Raw genomic sequence first — 18,882 nt, 5'->3', positions numbered from 1 at the left:
TGTTTTCTTACGTTTTCGTTTTTCGTGCTGATTAACTTTGCAAGATGTCGCACCTACTTGCCCAAATCAATGCACATCTAAACCAATACTCGGTCTTAACTGCCATTTAACTGAAAACTAAATAAGAGGAAAATATTATTTGATAAAGGGTTCCATTGGCTTGTTCCTAAACCGTGAAGTAGCACAGCGAAGAAGTTTTCATTTGGAGACGCAGTTAGTCAACGGAATAAACCCAGAGTGTAACCACTGAATGTGTAGCTATAGGTAAACGGCATTGGAGCGCCATGCAACGTGTACGAGCGCGTGGTATACGTTCAATAGCAGTGGACATTGTGTTCCTTCAAAATATATTTACACTGAATTCACTATAAGCTATGAAAGTCAAATTCCATTGCACAGTTTCGACTTGCCAAAAAATTGCGGCGCAGTGGGTTACAAAAGGCGCCGTATAACCGAGGGCTGCCAATTAACGTGTCCATGTGGAGTTGCTTAACGTGCACTTAAATCTAGGTGCGCGATCAGTTTTTTGCATCTAACCTCCGTTGATAGGCGTTCAGTAACTGAACCGGTAGCCACGTGCCAGACAGTGTAACGTCGGAACGGAGAAGTTTGCGCGTAGTGAGTTCTGAAATGTACAATCAGTTTGCAAACATGGAATTCAATCTTGGCTTTCTTCACCCGTTCTCGGTTATTCAGTTCGAGAAGAATGTGCTCGAGTGCTGCGTCTACCTGCTGCGGCACGTGGGACGACTGCCGTCTCCGGCGTGTGCAGATCCAGTCAAAGTTGCAAGGCACGTCTCTGCGGTGGTAAGAGCCGATCTGCAGGCTGAGCACAATGTTTTAAAACTTTGCAGCAGTAGTGTGCGTTGCACGAAGCTTTCATTGCTGTCCGTGCCGCGACATCACAGATGGACTTTGGCGCGCGTCATTTCAGGTCAACGCCCCGAACGATGACGGTGTCATTGTGGGCAACTGGACGGAAAAATTTAGCAGTGGTACAGCGCCAACAGGATGGACAGGGAGTGCTTCAATATTGCAGCAGTTTTACAAAAACAAAAAGCCTGTGAAGTACGGCCAGTGCTGGGTCTTCGCAGGTGTAGCAACCACAGGTGAGAGCTACTGACCCTCTCTCCTCCGTGGTCTGACGCCACAAGGGGCAACCATGGCACTCTCTCGCATGTGCGTTGCAAAGGTTCGCTCTAACAATGTGTGTGTTAAGATTCTGTAATTTGCCCACATGCTTCACTCGCAAGACACGTAAGATGTGAGACAGCTATAATTTGCCCGCAGTCATTCCTCAGCCTCCCCGCTCCTCACTCACGGATGCAAGCATGCATAGATAGATAGATAGATAGATAGATAGATAGATAGATAGATAGATAGATAGATAGATAGATAGATAGATAGATAGATAGATAGATAGATAGATAGATAGATAGATAGATAGATAGATAGATAGATAGATAGATAGATAGATAGATAGATAGATAGATAGATAGATAGATAGATAGATAGATAGATAGATAGATAGATGATAGATAGATAGATAGATAGATAGATAGATAGATAGATAGATAGATAGATAGATAGATAGATAGATAGATAGTAGATAGATAGATAGACAGACAGACAGACAGACAGACAGACAGACAGACAGACAGACAGACAGACAGACAGACAGACAGACAGACAGACAGACAGACAGACAGACAGACAGACAGACAGACAGACAGACAGACAGACAGACAGACAGACAGACAGACAGACAGACAGACAGATAGATAGATAGATAGATAGATAGATAGATAGATAGATAGATAGATAGATAGATAGATAGATAGATAGATAGATAGCTGCCACTGTGACACCAGAACGCCCCTTTAAAGCTGCCAATTTTCGCAGTGCTTCGGGCATTGGGCATACCGTCTCGGCCGGTGACCAACTACTACTCGGCCCACGACACGCACAGCAGCTTGACTGTGGACCAGTTCTACGACGACAATGGGGAGGCCATTGAAAAGCTGAACAAGGACTCTATCTGGTACGCAAGGACGGTTCTCATGTGCACAGCGCGCGTGCGATTGCTAATAACTAAATACAATGTTAGCGCTCGTTACCCATTAATGCCGTGGTTATTGACTAGCGGGTCGAACAGAAATATGCGGATCTGCAGGAACTTCCACGTGTGGAACGAAGCGTGGATGACGCGGCCTGACCTGGAACCCGGAGACTACTCCGGCTGGCAGGCCATCGACGCCACACCGCAGGAAGCCTCAGACGGTGAGCCGCGCAAAGTGTTGGTGCACATATAAGACGTGACTCGGAGGTCATGTAATTGGTGCATGGTGAGATAATGTTACACGATTTGAACAGAGAAAGCCAATAAATAATGACGAGAGACAAGTAAGCTTACTGCTTTGAATATGGGATTTTACATTTGAATGTATACACCGAAACTGAGCGCTTACCGTGGAAATCACCGCTATACAGCCGCGCAAGAACCCTATGTATTTAGCTTTTCCAACCCGGAAAAAAAGATTGTAGCATTAAAGACCAGGGCTCGCAGACTCGCGCAATTTGTCGATAGCTGCTGGGGGTCCGTGGCTTGTACAGGTGTCTACAGATGTGGACCAGCTAGCGTCAAGGCGATCAAGCGGGCCGAGATTCTGAAGCCCTACGACGGTACGTTCATCTTCGCGGAGGTGAACGCAGACCAGATCTACTGGCGTTACCAGGGCCCCATGCAGCCACTCAAGCTCATTCGCAAGGCCACTGACAAGTAAGAAATCATGGTTAAATAGATCCGTTCATACAGGGCCTAAAACAATGTCATGTGTGTAGTCATTAGGGAAGGTAGTTTAACAGCTACCGTGGCCAGTGGGTCCCGGTGGCGAAGAGCTGGGTCCGGAAGAAACTTGCAGAAGTAGAACTTTGAGGAAGTTAGTGGCCTGATATGGTAGATGCAAAGAAAAAAACATATTAGGTCTTGAGAAATCGATTGCTTGTTTGTAACCTTCCCTGGACTACCAACGACTGTACACCCTCGAAGAGCGAGAAAGTGGTATCAAGCGAGTGTGTATGGCAGCGCTCTAACAGTCTCGTGCCAGTTGTGCAAGTAATCAGAGCGATTGCATGCGTCTTTTGTGCAAGATAAACCTGTACTTCGGTGGTTACTGGGGGTCTCTCTACCGAAAGGCGGAACAAAGCGCAGCATGTTCACACCTCGGATAAGCTGTCTTTCATTGTATAGCAGCCATTTAGGATAGTTTGTATTGCTCAGTATTCCTTAAATCTCACTAATGAATTGCAACACTTGGCGGTGCCCGGATATTTGGAAAAACCCGTGTGTGCGTGTGAACAGAGGGAAAAGCAAAGCCAAAGTGAGGTAAAAAGTAGTTAAGATATATTAATATAGATAAATAAAGTAGATTTTATATGCTTCATAGGAATGGCTTGATGACCTAGTTGGTAGTCCGCTTTCCTGTGGCGAACAGCGCAAGACAAATTTTCTCCCTTGTTGGTGTTTAGTTTCCTTAGCGCTGTTCGTTACATGAAAATTTTGATATGTATGGGTCTATCCAACAAGCATGCTCCCGTTAGTTATTATATTTCAGAAAAATCTTTCAGGCTATTTTTCTGCTTGACTTTATTGTCTTATCAGGCGTTTTGAATAGTTATGACATTTTTTTACTGCTTTTGATAAATTAATCAGTGGCACGTTTTCCTCCCCATTTAGGATTGGACAGTGCATTAGCACGAAAGCCGCTGGTAAATTTGAACGCGAAGACATCACAGATTCCTACAAGCACCCCGAACGTGAGCTGGCTGACCTTTACTCTGTTTCGTTCTTTCAGTACTAGATCAAATATTGCATTTCAATACGCCATGAAATGTCATACATATACCAGGGATCAGTGCTAACTGATAAGGTCAATATGTTCCATGTAGCACATCGTTTCTCACCTTCTATAGGCACCTTGCGCTGAAGTTTTTCATAGCTTACCGTAGCGCCAGAACACATTGCCTAGCTGACACTGGAATAAAAACTGGAGGAATGCAGTGCACATTCAATGCCACACCTCAGATCACTAAGCACAAGGGAACAGTTTTTAATGCCTGAAGCTTTGAGAGGGCGCATGCTCCGCGTGATTCGGAAGCGCTTACGGTTTTAATAAGCAGCGTGAACATGATAAACTTGAGCTTGGCAAAGCTCGGCGCTTAAGGATTATACGAGCGATGCCGCGTGGGTGTCTGGCATGTGGAATGTCGTCGTGTTTTCTTTTCTTGCCTAGTGGCCGGAGTCTGCGACGCTGAAGTGATAAATGGAATCGTCTTGCCGGTGAAAGATGCCCATAGTGTACCTATATAACTTGATGTGCACGACGCTAAAGGTGTCGTTGCACAGGTTCGCACATGTCTAGAGTCACTGGAAAATCTACCAGTTGCTCTGCGTACAGTGTGCTACGAACACCACCACGACGATCAGCTAGCGGAGAAAGCGAGCTTTTCTGCATAGCGTAAGAGTTTGGCGGGCGGTACGCCGAAAATCAAAGAGGAGGCGCCAGGATAGAGCTCAATAAAGGTGGCAGTTCTCTGCCTATTGAAGCGATAACGTATGCGAGTTGAAATTTCTATCCCATGAAGCTGTAATGATGCATATAGGTGTTTCAGCTGCTTTTTATATGATGTTTAAGTGCACTAAACGAGACGAGAAAATTTAGTTGGGGCCGTGGTTAATTGTGGCCTAAGCGCTGTAGCATGCCAATTATATTGAGTACACTATGCTGGCACCAGTCAACAAAGAGAATGATATTCATCACCGATCGCAAATTGAAAAAGAAAAGCCCACACAGAAACATGGCTTAAAGAATTCAACGATATATGCATCTACTTTGCGAAGGCTATGACCGCTTCAAGAAGAAAATTAACCTGAGGGGCAGTGCAACAATTGTAGTCGCTTAGCGCGTCACTACAACATGAAATGGGTAGTGCGGCTAGCGGCCAGTGGCGTTCTGCTACGCTCATAGGACGAAGTTACAACTGCGATTAACGGTTCAGACATTTTACGCTCACATTTACGTGTGTGGAAGGTGGCCACGTCATTCTCGAGCTGTTTAATCGGCTCTCTTCCCTGGTCTCCCGCAACATTTCGCAGAGTATTGCAAATAGGCTCATTTGAATGTCATTCACAATAAAGAACGTGAAGAACATGAATAGTTCTGCTCACCAGAAAATGCATGCGAACTACTTTCGGTCGTGACGCTGTGCCTTTCTCTTGTGCCCACAGACACGCAAGAGGAGCGCAACGCGATGCTGAAGGCCCTGCGAAAGTGCAACCACGCCTACTCGCGCTACTATCTCAACGATGAACTGGAAGACGTCTCCTTCGACTTCGAGCTTCTGGACGACATCGTTATTGGCTCTCCGTTTACGGTACGCTATGCACGCTAGTGGCTTATCGGTAATATAAATATTGGGGCTAGTTCGGGAATCGTTCCACTTGCTGGCAGGTTGCAACCAGTGGAAGCTTTGAAGCACGTGTGTGACGTAACTGGAATATTGGACGAAGTCAGCAACATCTCAGTAGAGTTTTTTTCTATTTCAACCGCAAGCACTGCTACTCGTTACTCTTTTAATAGTTTTATTTTTCGCTGTCACGAAAGGCTGGAAATAAAGTTTTTATATCGTGTGATTAAGATAAAAAAATAGGAAGTTGTACACGACAACCCGTCTCTCGCACAGTTTCTTGTAGATATTTTGGTTCTTGTTCTTCAGTTGTTGCTCGTATTACACAGCACAGCACTTAAGACGCATATCGCATCTTCCGGATCATTTTACATCAGTAATACGCTAGTGGTGGGGACGGCCGGTGGTATCGTTGAAGAAATTTAGGCGCGACGTCTATTCTATCTTGAAGTTGCCCGTCCAAGTTGTGCCTTCAGATAGAGTTTGGTGGAGTGGACAAGGTAATGATACTGTTACGTGAGTTACGTGAGTGACGAGTCGCTTTTACAAGTCGCTATTCACAAGATGTATTCGCAAGAGCGGCTGCAGCGCTGACCAGTCCGGCTCCGAGCTCGAGCAGCTAGCGACCTTCGTCCTCTTCGTCGGGCGCACACGCGCGTCGACAATATGAATTCCGGCAGCCTACATGTAGCATAACCCCCGGCGGCAAAGGCGCCGTCTCGGCGCATCTAGACGTCAACGTCATTGGGCGAGTGGTACTGCTTCAGGCGTGCGACGTGTACGATGTCGCTGGCATGCGGGGTGGATGAAGACGACGGGGCAGCAGGAGCGATTTCATAGGTGACGGGAGTCACCGCACGAAGCACTCGGTATGGCCCTGTGTACCGAGAGAGCAGTTTGTCGGACAGGCCAACGTGCCGGGTCGGAGACCACAGCAGAACCAAAGAACCGGGCGAAAAGTGTACGTCGCGGTGTCGTTGATCATACCGACGGCGTTGGTTCTCTTGGGAGGTCAGAAGGCGAGTACGAGCGGCTTCGCGTGCATGAGCGGCCCGGCTGATAGCGTCCAGGGCGTATTCAGTGGTCGGAGCTGCTGGCAACGGAATGACTGTATCGAGGGGCAATGTGGGTTCGCGGCCGAACAGCAGGAAAAATGGGGAGTAACCAGCCGTGTCATGGCGCGAGGAATTGTAGGCAAATGTCACGTACGGTAGAGCAAGGTCCCAGTCGGAGTGGTCTGAGGAAACATACTTTGAAAGCATGTCGGTTAGGGTTCGGTTCAGACGCTCCGTGAGGCCATTCGTTTGCGGATGGTACGACGTAGTGAGCTTATGCCGCGTTTCACATGAACGCAGGATGTCCGCTATGACTCTCGATAGAAATGTGCGGCCACGGTCCGTGAGCAGCTGGCGTGGAGCACCGTGTTGCAAGATCACGTCGCGCAGAAGGAAATCGGCGACATCTGTGGCGCAGCTTGTAGGAAGAGCTCGTGTGATGGCGTAGCGTGTGGCGTAGTCTGTGGCCACAGCTATCCACCTGTTGCCAGCAGAAGACACGGGAAAAGGGCCGAGTAGGTCCAAGCCGACGCGAAAGAAGGGTTCGGACGAAATGTCGAGGGGTTGAAGGCACCCAGCCGGAAGCGTCGACGGTGTTTTGCGGCGTTGACATTTCTCACACGCCGCGACGTATCGTCTGACGGAGCGTGCGAGACCTGGCCAATAGAAGCGACGGCGGATTCGGTCGTATGTGCGAGACACACCAAGGTGACCGGCAGTTGGAACGTCGTGAAGTTCGTGGAGTACAGCCGAGCGGAGGTGTTCGGGTACAACAAGCAGCAGGGATGGTCCGTCTGGATGAAAGTTGTGGCGGTATAGTGTACCATTCTGGAGTACGAACGAGCGATGAGATCGGTCCGAAGGTGAGGATTTAAGGCACTCGATGATAGCCCGTAAGGATGCATCACTGCGTTGCTCGTCGGCTATGTGGGTCAGTTGGGAAACGGTGCACACGCAAGCGTCGGTGTCAGGGACGGTGCGCGACTCGCCAACCGGATAGCGAGATAGGCAGTCGGCGTCTTGATGCAGGCGTCCAGACTTGTACGTCACTGCAAAAGTGTACTCTTGCAGTCGCAGAGCCCAGCGACCAAGTCGACCTGTGGGATCCCTTAATGATGAAAGCCAGCAGAGCGCGTGGTGGTCGGTGACTACGGAGAAGTGAGTGCCATATAAATATGGACGGAACTTGGAGACCGCCCAGACAAGAGCAAGGCATTCTCGTTCGGTGATCGAATAGTTGCGCTCCGCAGGTGTAAGGAGGCGACTAGCGTAGGCGATAACGCGGTCGTGCCCCTGCTGACGTTGGGCGAGGACGGCTCCGATCCCGTGACCACTGGCATCAGTTCGGACCTCAGTCGGAGCGGATGGGTCAAAGTGGGCCAATATAGGTGGCGTCGTCAAAATTGTAATGAGGTGAGAGAAGGCGGCAGCTTGAGTGGATCCCCACGAAAATGGGACGTCTTTCTTTAGAAGATCAGTAAGTGGTCGAGCGATTGCTGCAAAGTCTTTCACGAACCGCCGGAAATAGGAACAGAGTCCCACAAAACTCCGAACATCTTTGGCGGATTGGGGTACTGGAAAACTGGTGACGGCACGAATTTTCTCAGGGTCCGGCCGCACACCAGAAGCATCAACGAGGTGGCCCAACAATACTAATAATACTATCTGGGGTTTTATGTGCCAAAACCACGATATGATTATGAGGCACGCCGTATTGGAGGACTCCGGATTGATTTTGATTACTTGGGGCTCTTTAACGTGCCCCTAAATCTAAGCACACGGGCGTTCTTGCATTTCGGCCCCATCGAAATGCGGCCGCGGCAGCCGGCAATCGAATTGGCGCCATCGAGCTTCGCAGCGCGAGGCCTTAGCTGTTAAGCTACCGCGGCGGGTCAGGAGGACGACTAGCGGGCGTAAATGGCTTCCCCACATACCTGACAAGATCGTCATCCGTGACCCTGTTTTGATGCAGACTTCGCAAAATTGAGGAGCCTGCTCGTGTGTTTGTCGCAATGGTGGTGGTTCTTTTGTTGCCGGACGCAAATTCGCACACTATACCAGCCGGAGCTTAATTTTGTCGAAACGCCTTTCGACAGACGCCTGATATCTTAAAACAGGCTGAATCAAATATTACGAAAAGACACACAACAGACACACGAGAAGCTCTGATGCATTGCTCCTTGACGATGGTTATATACGTTATCTGCTCATCCGTCTTCGTGCGCGTTTTTTTTTTCCTGCGTTCTGTAAGAAACCGCCGAGATACGATAAGTGTTGGGAAGATGCGGGCTCCAGTTCACAGGCAGTGCACCTGAACTGTTGCCGATTTTTGCTTTTTGTTCTAACAGGACGCGCATGGTTTAATAAAGTAATTAATTTATTGAAAATATTTCACGGCACCGGTTACCGAAGAGTAAGGGAAATAACAGGGCCTAGCAAGTTAGGCTTCTCAGGCATGTTATTTCTTAAACCATCTTTAGGTCGCAACGCTAAAGTGTAAATACCCGCCCGAACATCACACGGACTTGCTAGCACTTCCCTCGTTCTGCACTTACACTGTCATTATCAAAACATCCTTCCCCGCCACGGTGGTCTAGTGGTTATTGCGCTCGACTGCTGACCCGAAGGTCGCGGGATCGAATCCCGGCCGCGGCGGCTGCATTTTCGATAGAGGCGGAAATGTTTGAGGCCCGTGTACTTAGTTTTAGGTGCACGTTGAAGAACCCCAGGTGGTCAAAATTTCCGGAGCCCTCCACTACGGCGTCTCTCATAATCATATCTTGGTTTTGGGATGTTAAAGGGGTCATGAAGCACCCCTTGGGCTTGTTGAAAAAACACATCCTGCGGAAAGCTGACACGGCTATGAACTGCTCTGCCAAATATTAGTCGTGCGCGCCGCGTAAAGTAAAGGCCATAAGCGGAGCGCGAAGTTGCCGTTTCCTCAGGCGCCCTCTTTTCAAACAGAGGCCGGTTCTCACTCTCGTCGGTGGGCGGGGCGTCTGCACGTTGACGTCACGGATCTGCCAGTTTACGTCGCAAGAGACATAGCATGCTTATTGGCCGATAGCCGACGTAAATCGAGAGCGGCGTTCTGATCAGATGCGCTTCTTGCCGCGGGGTGCCGCCACTTGCCGGCGCCGCACTCCTTAGTACAAGGTAGCCGCACTCGCGCACGCAAATCACAGCGGGAGGGCGATCGCGTTTCATGACGCGCGCTGACGTAACTTCGTTCCCCCGTGCCATCCCTCCCTGTCTAGCTTCCAGTGCGCTCGTCGGCACGAGAAAAGAGAGGAAGCGCCAAACCCCGTAGCTCCGCCCATTCTTTATTTTTTATTTATTTTATTTTCAAATACTGCAGCCCGGTTAGGGGCTATCGCAGGAGTGGGTACACAGCAAGAAATAATAAACAAGTGCACAAACAAAAACAGGTGAATACACAAGTACATTGGCAGGTCATAGAAATGCAAACATTTTATAAACAGAATTATACGAACAATGAAAAGTAGCAAGGTTTACAGCACACCGTCCTTTAATGCATTCAAAAATTCATCTTTCTGAAAAGACCGAATGCGACCTGGTATGAGGTTCCACATTTCAATACATCGAGGAAAAAAGGTGTATTTGAAGAAGTCAGTGCGAGGATGAAACACAGACACATTAAGTGCATGGCTGTTTCTGGTGGATGATGGTTTGGCAGGTGTTATGTAGTTGTTGAGTGATGAATATTGCGGTGAATTAAATAAAGAGTGAAAAAGTTTCAGAGACTCGATGTCGCGTCTTTTAGAAAGTGATGTTAGGCCAAGTTGCGCTAGATGGCATGATGGTGAGAAATTACGATCATAGCGTCTGTAAATGAAGCGAATAGCTTTTTTCTGGATGGATTCAACGCGTTTTATGTCAGTGATTTTATAAGGGTACCATACAGTGGCGCCATACTCAAGGATTGGTCGTACGAGGGTTTTGTATGTTAGCAGTTTTTTCCTTTGGGGCTAAACGTAGTGAGCGGTTAAGGTATCCAAGTTTTTTCAGAGCCTTGTTGCATGTTTTATCGATGTGACTAGACCAAGATAAGGTAGTAGTGAAAAGGAGGCCAAGGTACTTATACTGTGAGACCCGCTGCATTGCATAGTTATTAAAAGAATAATTAAACATAGATGGGGTTTTCTGTCTACTGAAACACATAGCAGCTGTCTTTTGGAAATTAATGTTCATCTGCCAATTTTGGCACCACCTGCAGAAGTTTAAGAACGATGTATGGAGTGTATGATGATCATCAGGTGAATTTATTACGTGATATATAACGCAGTCGTCAGCGTAAAGACGAATTTTAATGGAAACTGTGTCGGGTAGGTCGTTTATATATAACAGAAATAGTAATGACCCTAGCACGGATCCCTGGGGCACTCCGGAAGATACACGTGCTTTAGATAAATGGAAAGTGTTAAATGATACGTATTGGCCACGACTTGAAAGGAAACTACTAATCCAGTCAACAAGCAAAGGGTTTTTTAGTAAAAGATTGAGTTTATATAGGAGTTTTGAATGGATGACAGTATCAAAGGCTTTAGAAAAGTCTATGAATAATGCGTCCACCTGAAGACCTAAGTCAAGAGCTATAGATATGTCATGAGTGAATTCTGTCAGCTGTGTGATGGTACTGAATCCACGCCGGAAACCATGTTGTGCATTGGACAGAATATTGTTAGTTTCGAGAAAATTGATGATGTGTTTGAAGACAATATGTTCCAGTAGTTTGCATGAGTGAGAGGTTAGTGATATAGGTCTGTAATTTAATACACATTGCCTACTACCTGATTTGTGGAGTGGAAGGACCTGTGCAATTTTCCACAATGCTGGAACAGTTGATGTTGATAATGATTTGTTGAAAATTACTGACAGGTATTGGCTTGTCCATAGAGAATAGCGACGAAGAAAACTGTTACTTACGTTGTCTGGGCTAGACGACTGTTTTGAATCAAGATTTAAAATCAAATTTAAAACACCTTCTATAGACACAGAGACATCATTAATAGAAACAAGTGAGGCATGAAATGGAGTGCACGAAGAAATTTCATGTTTATCTTGAGCAAATACAGACGTAAAATATTCGTTAAATGCGTTGGCAATGACCTGCGACTGGCTAGTGGGGGATTCATTAAGGACGAATGTATTAATAGAGCATTCATTTGGCGAGATTGAGCTCCACAATTTTCGGGGATTATTCTCGACCATATTTGGCAAAGTAACCGAGAAAAAGAAGTCTTTAGCAGCATTTATTTTCCCACGAAGTTCCTCCTTCACTGTATTGAATTCAGCTCTGCGCAGGGCATTGCCATTACGACTTGCAAGCCTTAGTCTTGATAGTCGACGCTTCAAATGCAGTATTTCTCTCGTTATCCATGGAAGTTCAGTATTTTTCTTTTCAGTTTTTAGTGGTACATATGTTTCAATACATTCTATAACAAGGTTTTCAAAATAAGACACCAAACTGTTGACATCACCAGTATAGCTAAGTTTTTTGAATATGTCAAACTCGCTGCTTAAGGTGTCAATTATAGACACATCGTCAGCCAGGCTATAATCGCGAAAAGTTGTATATTCATAGCGGCGTTTTGGAACTGTGTAGTTAAGAGTGATTAGTACGCCTTTATGATCAGAAATACCATTAATGACCTGAGCTGTAAACCCCCTTGTATACAGTAACGCACTGAGAAAAACGCAGTCCAGTATAGCATTGTCCCTTGTGGCGTCATTTACAACTTGTTTGAGACCTAAATTTAGTGAAAAATTAATCATCTTTCTACAAATTGATGAATCGGTGCCCAGAGTGGAGAGTGACGGCCATGAAATGCCAGGCACATTAAAGTCCCCCATGCAAATTAGGTTACCTGAGGAAAAGCCTTTTTGTTGTATAAAACCACTAAGTACTGTGAACTGATCTAGTGATGAACCTGGGGGACGATAAAATACACCAACAATTATAGGAGCGTTCGCGATGTGAACCTTACACCAGACGGTTTCGATATCTGCAGGTGACTTTAATACAGAAAAACTCAAATCAGACCTCAAGAAGATGGCAACGCCGCCACCTCGGCCATGCAGTCTATCAGTACGAACAACACTGAACCCTGGTGGAGTAATTTCAGAATCATATATGTCGCCATGAAGCCAGGTTTCTGTGACGCCAATAATGTGAGGACAATAGGTAGCAAGGAAGTGCACAAAATCAGGAAGTTTATTAGTGAGACTTCTGGCATTTATATTCAGAATACACACCTTATCATGAATCGGTCATTTCGTGCCATGAGATGTAAGAGTAGAGCGTTTAGAAGACTGTTTGGTGGATTTTACTAATGAGTTGGAAATACAATCCCAGTCATACCGCGCATTATCTACATACACATGATCGTACCTTAATTGCACAGTGGAACCGTCATTCCTAAAGGATGCAGTGGCGTCATATAGTTTTTGGCGAATAATGCGTATGTGTTCAGAGAAGTCCTCCGTTATCCGCATGTTAGAACCTTTGAGCTTAAAGCCATTCTTCAATACCTTAATCTTTTCGCGAAAGTCAAGAAGTTTAAGAATGACCGGGCGAGGTTTACTATCAAAATATCTACCGATGCTGTGGAATCGAAATTTTGGCGGCAATCGATTCGGGAGGCAGTAAACTCCGATACTGAGGTCATTAGATCATTACTTGGAAAAGTGGTTCATGACCCCTTTAAACGCCAGATAGTATTATTATTATTAAAACATCTTTCACATCACTCGCAATAATCAATGTATGAGCAGCTCTTATTATTCGGGAAGACAAAATGGCCCAATACGACGAGAGACGTGCTGCGGATTTCAGTAAAAGAATGCGCCGCTCCTAAGTCACCATGGCGGACCTTGCACACAAAGCGAAACTTTCATTCCGCGTTAAACCGTGTTCTATCCCAAGACGCGACGTGCTCGACCGCGCAGAAATGCTACACAGTCACTGTGCCATGAAAGACGCGCAGCAAATTCCGGTGACGGACGAGTCCCATGGCATCTTTCTTAAAAATTAAATTATGCGGTTTTACGTACTGAAACCAGAATATGATTACGGGGTATACGCCGTAACGGTGGACTCCGGCTTAATTTCGACCACCTAGAGATGTCGACCGTGCACTACAATCTAGGTACACGTATGTTCTTGCAATTCTCCTTCATCCTCATGTGGGTGCCGTGGCCAGCACTCAAACCCGCATGCTCGTGCTTATTAGAGCGACACGTTACGTCTGTTTTAATCGTCAGCTGCAGAAGACGCACGCTCAAGCTTTAGGACCAACCCGTATCTACACGCGCCTCAAAGCACTGGCTTTCTCGAGGGAAATCCCTAAAACTGTCTTATTCCCTCGTTTTTAGGCATGCGTCCGGGGACTTCGTAGACAGAGATCGAGTTTGAGTTACTGGAAGTAGTAACACGGGTGCCTTTATCTTGTGCAGGTGAAACTGAGCGCCAGGAACAAGAACCCGACCAAAGAGTACAAGGCACACGTCGTCATGCGTGTCGAGAGCACCCACTACACGGGAAACAAGAGGAAGCTGGTCAAGAGCAATCAATTCGATGTTGACATCAAACCAAACTCAAGTGAGCGCTCTTTTTAATATTATTTTTCCATTTACATGGTTAGTCCAATGCACCTTGCTTTCCCGACCGCTGTCGCCTCTCCACTGTACACACAGCCTTATTCTCTAGCGCTTGTGTAATGGGGCACTGTCCTTCCCTGCAATCTCATGAAAGTTTCTTTGCCGTCGGCAGATGCGTGCTATCAAGTGACGTCCTTCGCATCTGTCGCGCTCAATGTACTTATGCGCTGGAATTTATTCGCAGCTTACAACCTGCTCAGAATACCTCAGTGGAGTGTCTCGACGCACTACTCGCTTCATTCCAATGACTTGTTGCTAAATGCGCAAATCATACGCATTAGGAAGTTCAGTGGCTATATATATATATATATATATATATATATATATATATATATATATATATATATATATATATATATATATATATATATATATATATATATATATATAGCGCAACCATGAAGCAATACTCTACATTCCTGCATACATTTGTCACGTTCCCGCTTTGACGGAACTTGCTGCGCCGTTGACCCGTAATACCTTGCTTCATATTTAGGAACGCAATCCTTGCGCAAGGAAAAACTAGTCAGTACAAAATTAAATCCTTCAAAGCAGTAATAAAGCACTTGTGTGGCTAAGCCAGCAAACATGTATAGATAGATAGATAGATAGATAGATAGATAGATAGATAGATAGATAGATAGATAGATAGATAGATAGATAGATAGATAGATAGATAGATAGATAGATAGATAGATAGATAGATAGATAGATAGATAGATAGATAGATAAAATATGCCTCTTCAGTGCACTCGCTGTTTGGGAACTGCGCAGGGCAGGAAGTGTCCATGGAGGTGACGTACGCGGACTACGAGAAGTTGCTGCTGGACCAAGCCATGTTCAACATTGCCACGTTGGCCACCATCAAGGAGACAAAGTTTGACTACTTTGCGCAGGACGACTTCAGGGTGCGCATGCCAGACGTCAAAATTGAGGTCAGTGTATCTTTATCGCTGCAAGGCGGTCGCGTACGGTCGGGTGTGGACCGACAGAACCAATATTGATCTGACATCCTCCCCACGGCACCCGCAATAGCCACAGCGTCACTGTGATATGTAAAATTTGAACATTACAGCTCAAATATTTTAGGTGTATTACAGCTAAGTCTCCGAGCACCAAGCAACCGGATTAATCTGATTTTATGCCATTACCCTGCGGGAATTTTACCCTGCATGAAGATGAATGACATATAGGTCATTCATCTTCATGAACGGTAAGACATAAGTGCCTTGGCTGTCGTACAGCGTGTAACTGTACGCGCAGCACGGCTCGGCGCTCGCTAGAAAATGATGCTCATGGAAGTCACCCGTCCATTTCGTTATTCTAGCAAAACAGCGCAGCCACATTTCACACCAATGCTATTACCCCTTCTCCCCCCCCCCCGCCCCCCCCCCCCACCTTAGCATAGACAAAAAGTTGTTCGGTTACGACTTTAAAGACTGAATCTATTGGCCAAAGAGGTACATGCTCTATAACTAGCCTTATTTATAACGACGTTAAAAAGCCCAATTTTCAACGCTTTTCGGTTATATGCGCTGTCTGCCATCGCTGATGATACATCCAGCATCAGGACTGGCTGCAGTATTTTTCTCACAAATATTTGTAGAGTGAGGCATCTTTGTGGATACGGGTGCCTTAGTTTGTATTCGTCAGTTGTATGCGTAGAACGTCTTGTGTTGCTACTTTATTCATTTTCCATTTGTTGCTCAGTGTTCCTTTTTTTTGAAATCTTGTTTTCGGCGCGTGAGCACAGTAGGAGGCTTCAACGATATCTATTCACGTTTGCAACTTTGCAGACCGATGGCGATGCGATGGTAAAGAGACCACTGAATGTCAGAGCCTGGTTCATTAACCCACTTCCAAAGTCGCTGAACAAAGGATTGTTCGTCATCGAGGGACCGGGGCTTTCGGAACCGCTGAGGCTGGCCGTCAAGCAGTAAGTACACTACGATGCAAAACTGAAGTATACTACGCATCTACGCATCTACGAGGTTCTAGGCTGACATAGCCGAACAAGCACTATAAAGGCGGTTAGGCAATTCTCCAGTGCGACTCTTCGTATTTTCATTGCCGAAGACGAACACTATAAAACGAAAATTAGGACTGGTATAATTGTGCCTTGATTACAATTCACTGCGTTCTACGGTGGGGACTTACAGCATCAGTCGTTTACACTTTTAAAACTCGGTCACAAAAGTGTACCGATACCTGCATGATGTTTTCGCAGAGAGATGATTTCAGCCGAGAGCAACACTGGTTGTTATAATAATGGCTTCTGCCATTTCTGAGTGTCAGAGGGATTTCAGAGTTCTGCTCATCCAAGACTAGCTCTGGCGCCAGAACCGTGTAGTAAAGCAGCCTGCCTACGCCCCTCTGTTAAAATGACTGTACGTATACATATTGGTTGCAATTGACAGTTGCGCGAGGCGGCAATCTACATCATATCACGAAACAGGCAATTGCGGCAGAGCTTCGTTTTTCGCCACCCTCCTGCGTAACAACAAGGGGTAAATAAATGACATGATGGCAGTTATCTCGGTCTTCGTGATAATCGTGAAATGTAAAAACACCGGCCAAGATCCGGCTAGACTTCACATTTCCTTTCAACTTTCTAGTATAAAACTCTGCTGTAAAGCTTGTAATTAGAAAGTCGATTGATGCAGTTAATTTAGTGAGAATTTGCATTGGTTTTCTTTGGAAGTAATGTCTTCGTAATTTATCCGCAGTAAATTAAACTTTGTGGGCGTTTTGACCGCACGAGTCAGGAAAAGTCCACGTTATAGGTTATCGCTTCTGAGGAAGCTTTAGCTCGGGAGCACTTATCTAAACACACACGAACGAAGAAATCTTGATGTTCAGCATCCACTGCACCGAACTTTATCAAGTTTTTAGATTTAAAAGAAAAAGTTTGGATCTAGTGATTGTAGGGGCGAGAAGCCAAATTAACATGTTGTTTGTAAGAGCGCTTGCCCTTACAAACAACATACGAGTAGGATCATAAATCGGTGTCTAATTTCCATATTCTTATTTTTATGTATAATTGCACAACGTCGTTTCTATTCTGCTGTTTTTTGTGCTGTTATATGATGTTTATAAATTTCTGTTCTTAGTTTGCATTGTGCTGTTTCTGCTATGCTGTTTCTATATTTGCTTTCAGCGTTGTAAATTTTCTCATCTTTTAACAGCCCGAAAGGGCTCACAGCACCGAAAATAAATAAATAAATCGGCAAAATAAGTGTGACTCAAACACGCTAACGCAATACATTTTTTGCTTATGACACACTGCGACTCAGACTAATCATACGCAAACTCATTAAATATACTTAGCCACGCTCGCTTACTCGGACTCATGGTATGTCCGAGCCGGAGTGAATCTGAGTGAATAGACTCAAGAGTGAATTGACCGTCCCATGACAGGCTAGGCGACCGAATGCAAAAGGTTTTTTGTTCGAAGTATTCGCGAATGGCTCTCACTAATTTGTCCAGCTTGAAGATTGGCTGGAATTTTCTTTTGTCGAACAATTGGAACACTCCTGGCTCAGAATACGCAAGCCTTCTCAGTTTTCCACAATAGTGGCCCAGATTTTTATTTAGACTGTCAAACTTTTTGGCAAATATTGTTGCGAATCGAAAACTGAAACTTCAAAATGTCCAGCTTTCAAGTCTTTTGGAGGCTACATGCAACCTTCAGCAATATCTTTTGGAGAGGGCATTTTATGGCTAACAAACCGTGATACGGGAAACTGCACCTATTAGGGCATCTAAAGCGGATAAGTTTTTTTAATATACAAAACTCTGAAATATACTGCTAATTTCCGAATAAGACATTGTGAAAAGCCTCGCAAAAATTGTTACAATTTTACGAAAGCGGTGAAATCGTATTATGTATATACTTTATTAACAACACCGCTTTGCAGAACTATGATATTCGTTTTGCTTGTGCGGATGTGAAAACTATGTGCTTAATATTTATAAACTTACTCATTTCTAAAGACTACTTAAAAGTACAAGGCCCTAAATGAAAATTTTATTCTGGCTTCTGCTTTTCACGTGTACTTGACGTAAAAGATAAACTCGGGGAAAAAGCAGTTCACAAACGACAGATACGAGTGTGCCTGGCTCGCTGATTCATTTCTTTTTTCGTCGAGTCCGTGCCGATTTTCACTTGTGCGGTGTTTCTTTCCCAGGAAAATTCCCCCAGGCGAGGAAGTGAGGGTCAATTTCCATCTGACTCCTAAAACCGCTGGACCCAAAGCCATCATTGCCAAATTCAGCTCAAAGGAGCTGAGTGACGTGGACGGTTTCAAGGCCATTGATATTAAGGGAGCGTCTTTCTTCGATGCCGCCAGCCCTACGCCCCTAGCCGCCACTGCTTGACGACCACAAGTGCCCACCAAAATATTCAGATTGTTATTTTTTGCAAGTTGTACTTTATCACGTCAGTTTGGTCCCCTGCCAGGATATGCAACTTAATGAGCATTAAATCACTGTCTGAATATGACTTTGCGCTTGGATGCCGAAAATGTGATTCTATAGAGTTAGCCATGAAAATTTGACAGTATTTCATGACACGATCTCCAAGCAAATAAGTTGCCCAAGAAAATGTCCTCCTTCCCCTTCACTGCTTACCTAAGAGGTTAAGCTGGGAGAGAATAAGAGGTCTTTATGTTGCATAGGGGCA

General features: G+C 45.5%; 1 protein-coding gene across 1 annotated transcript in view; it reads left to right on the top strand.

Annotated features, from left to right (window-relative positions):
- Nucleotides 1-18,605, top strand: part of LOC119372042 (annulin) — a 93,254-nt gene extending 74,649 nt beyond the window's left edge. Inside the window, exons 12-22 of the mRNA XM_037642484.2 lie at nucleotides 697-807; nucleotides 935-1,109; nucleotides 1,903-2,041; nucleotides 2,174-2,280; nucleotides 2,614-2,779; nucleotides 3,737-3,816; nucleotides 5,288-5,433; nucleotides 13,998-14,142; nucleotides 14,976-15,136; nucleotides 15,998-16,137; nucleotides 18,389-18,605. Coding sequence (XP_037498412.2) covers nucleotides 697-807; nucleotides 935-1,109; nucleotides 1,903-2,041; nucleotides 2,174-2,280; nucleotides 2,614-2,779; nucleotides 3,737-3,816; nucleotides 5,288-5,433; nucleotides 13,998-14,142; nucleotides 14,976-15,136; nucleotides 15,998-16,137; nucleotides 18,389-18,578 — 1,560 coding nt within the window. The 3' untranslated portion in view covers nucleotides 18,579-18,605. The remainder of the gene's footprint in view (nucleotides 1-696; nucleotides 808-934; nucleotides 1,110-1,902; nucleotides 2,042-2,173; nucleotides 2,281-2,613; nucleotides 2,780-3,736; nucleotides 3,817-5,287; nucleotides 5,434-13,997; nucleotides 14,143-14,975; nucleotides 15,137-15,997; nucleotides 16,138-18,388) is intronic.
- Nucleotides 18,606-18,882: the final 277 nt, after the last annotated feature.

Source organism: Rhipicephalus sanguineus, chromosome 1, assembly GCF_013339695.2.
Source record: "Rhipicephalus sanguineus isolate Rsan-2018 chromosome 1, BIME_Rsan_1.4, whole genome shotgun sequence".
Classification (NCBI taxonomy): Eukaryota; Metazoa; Arthropoda; class Arachnida; order Ixodida; family Ixodidae; genus Rhipicephalus; species Rhipicephalus sanguineus.
This window is presented reverse-complemented; position numbering and strand designations above follow the sequence as displayed.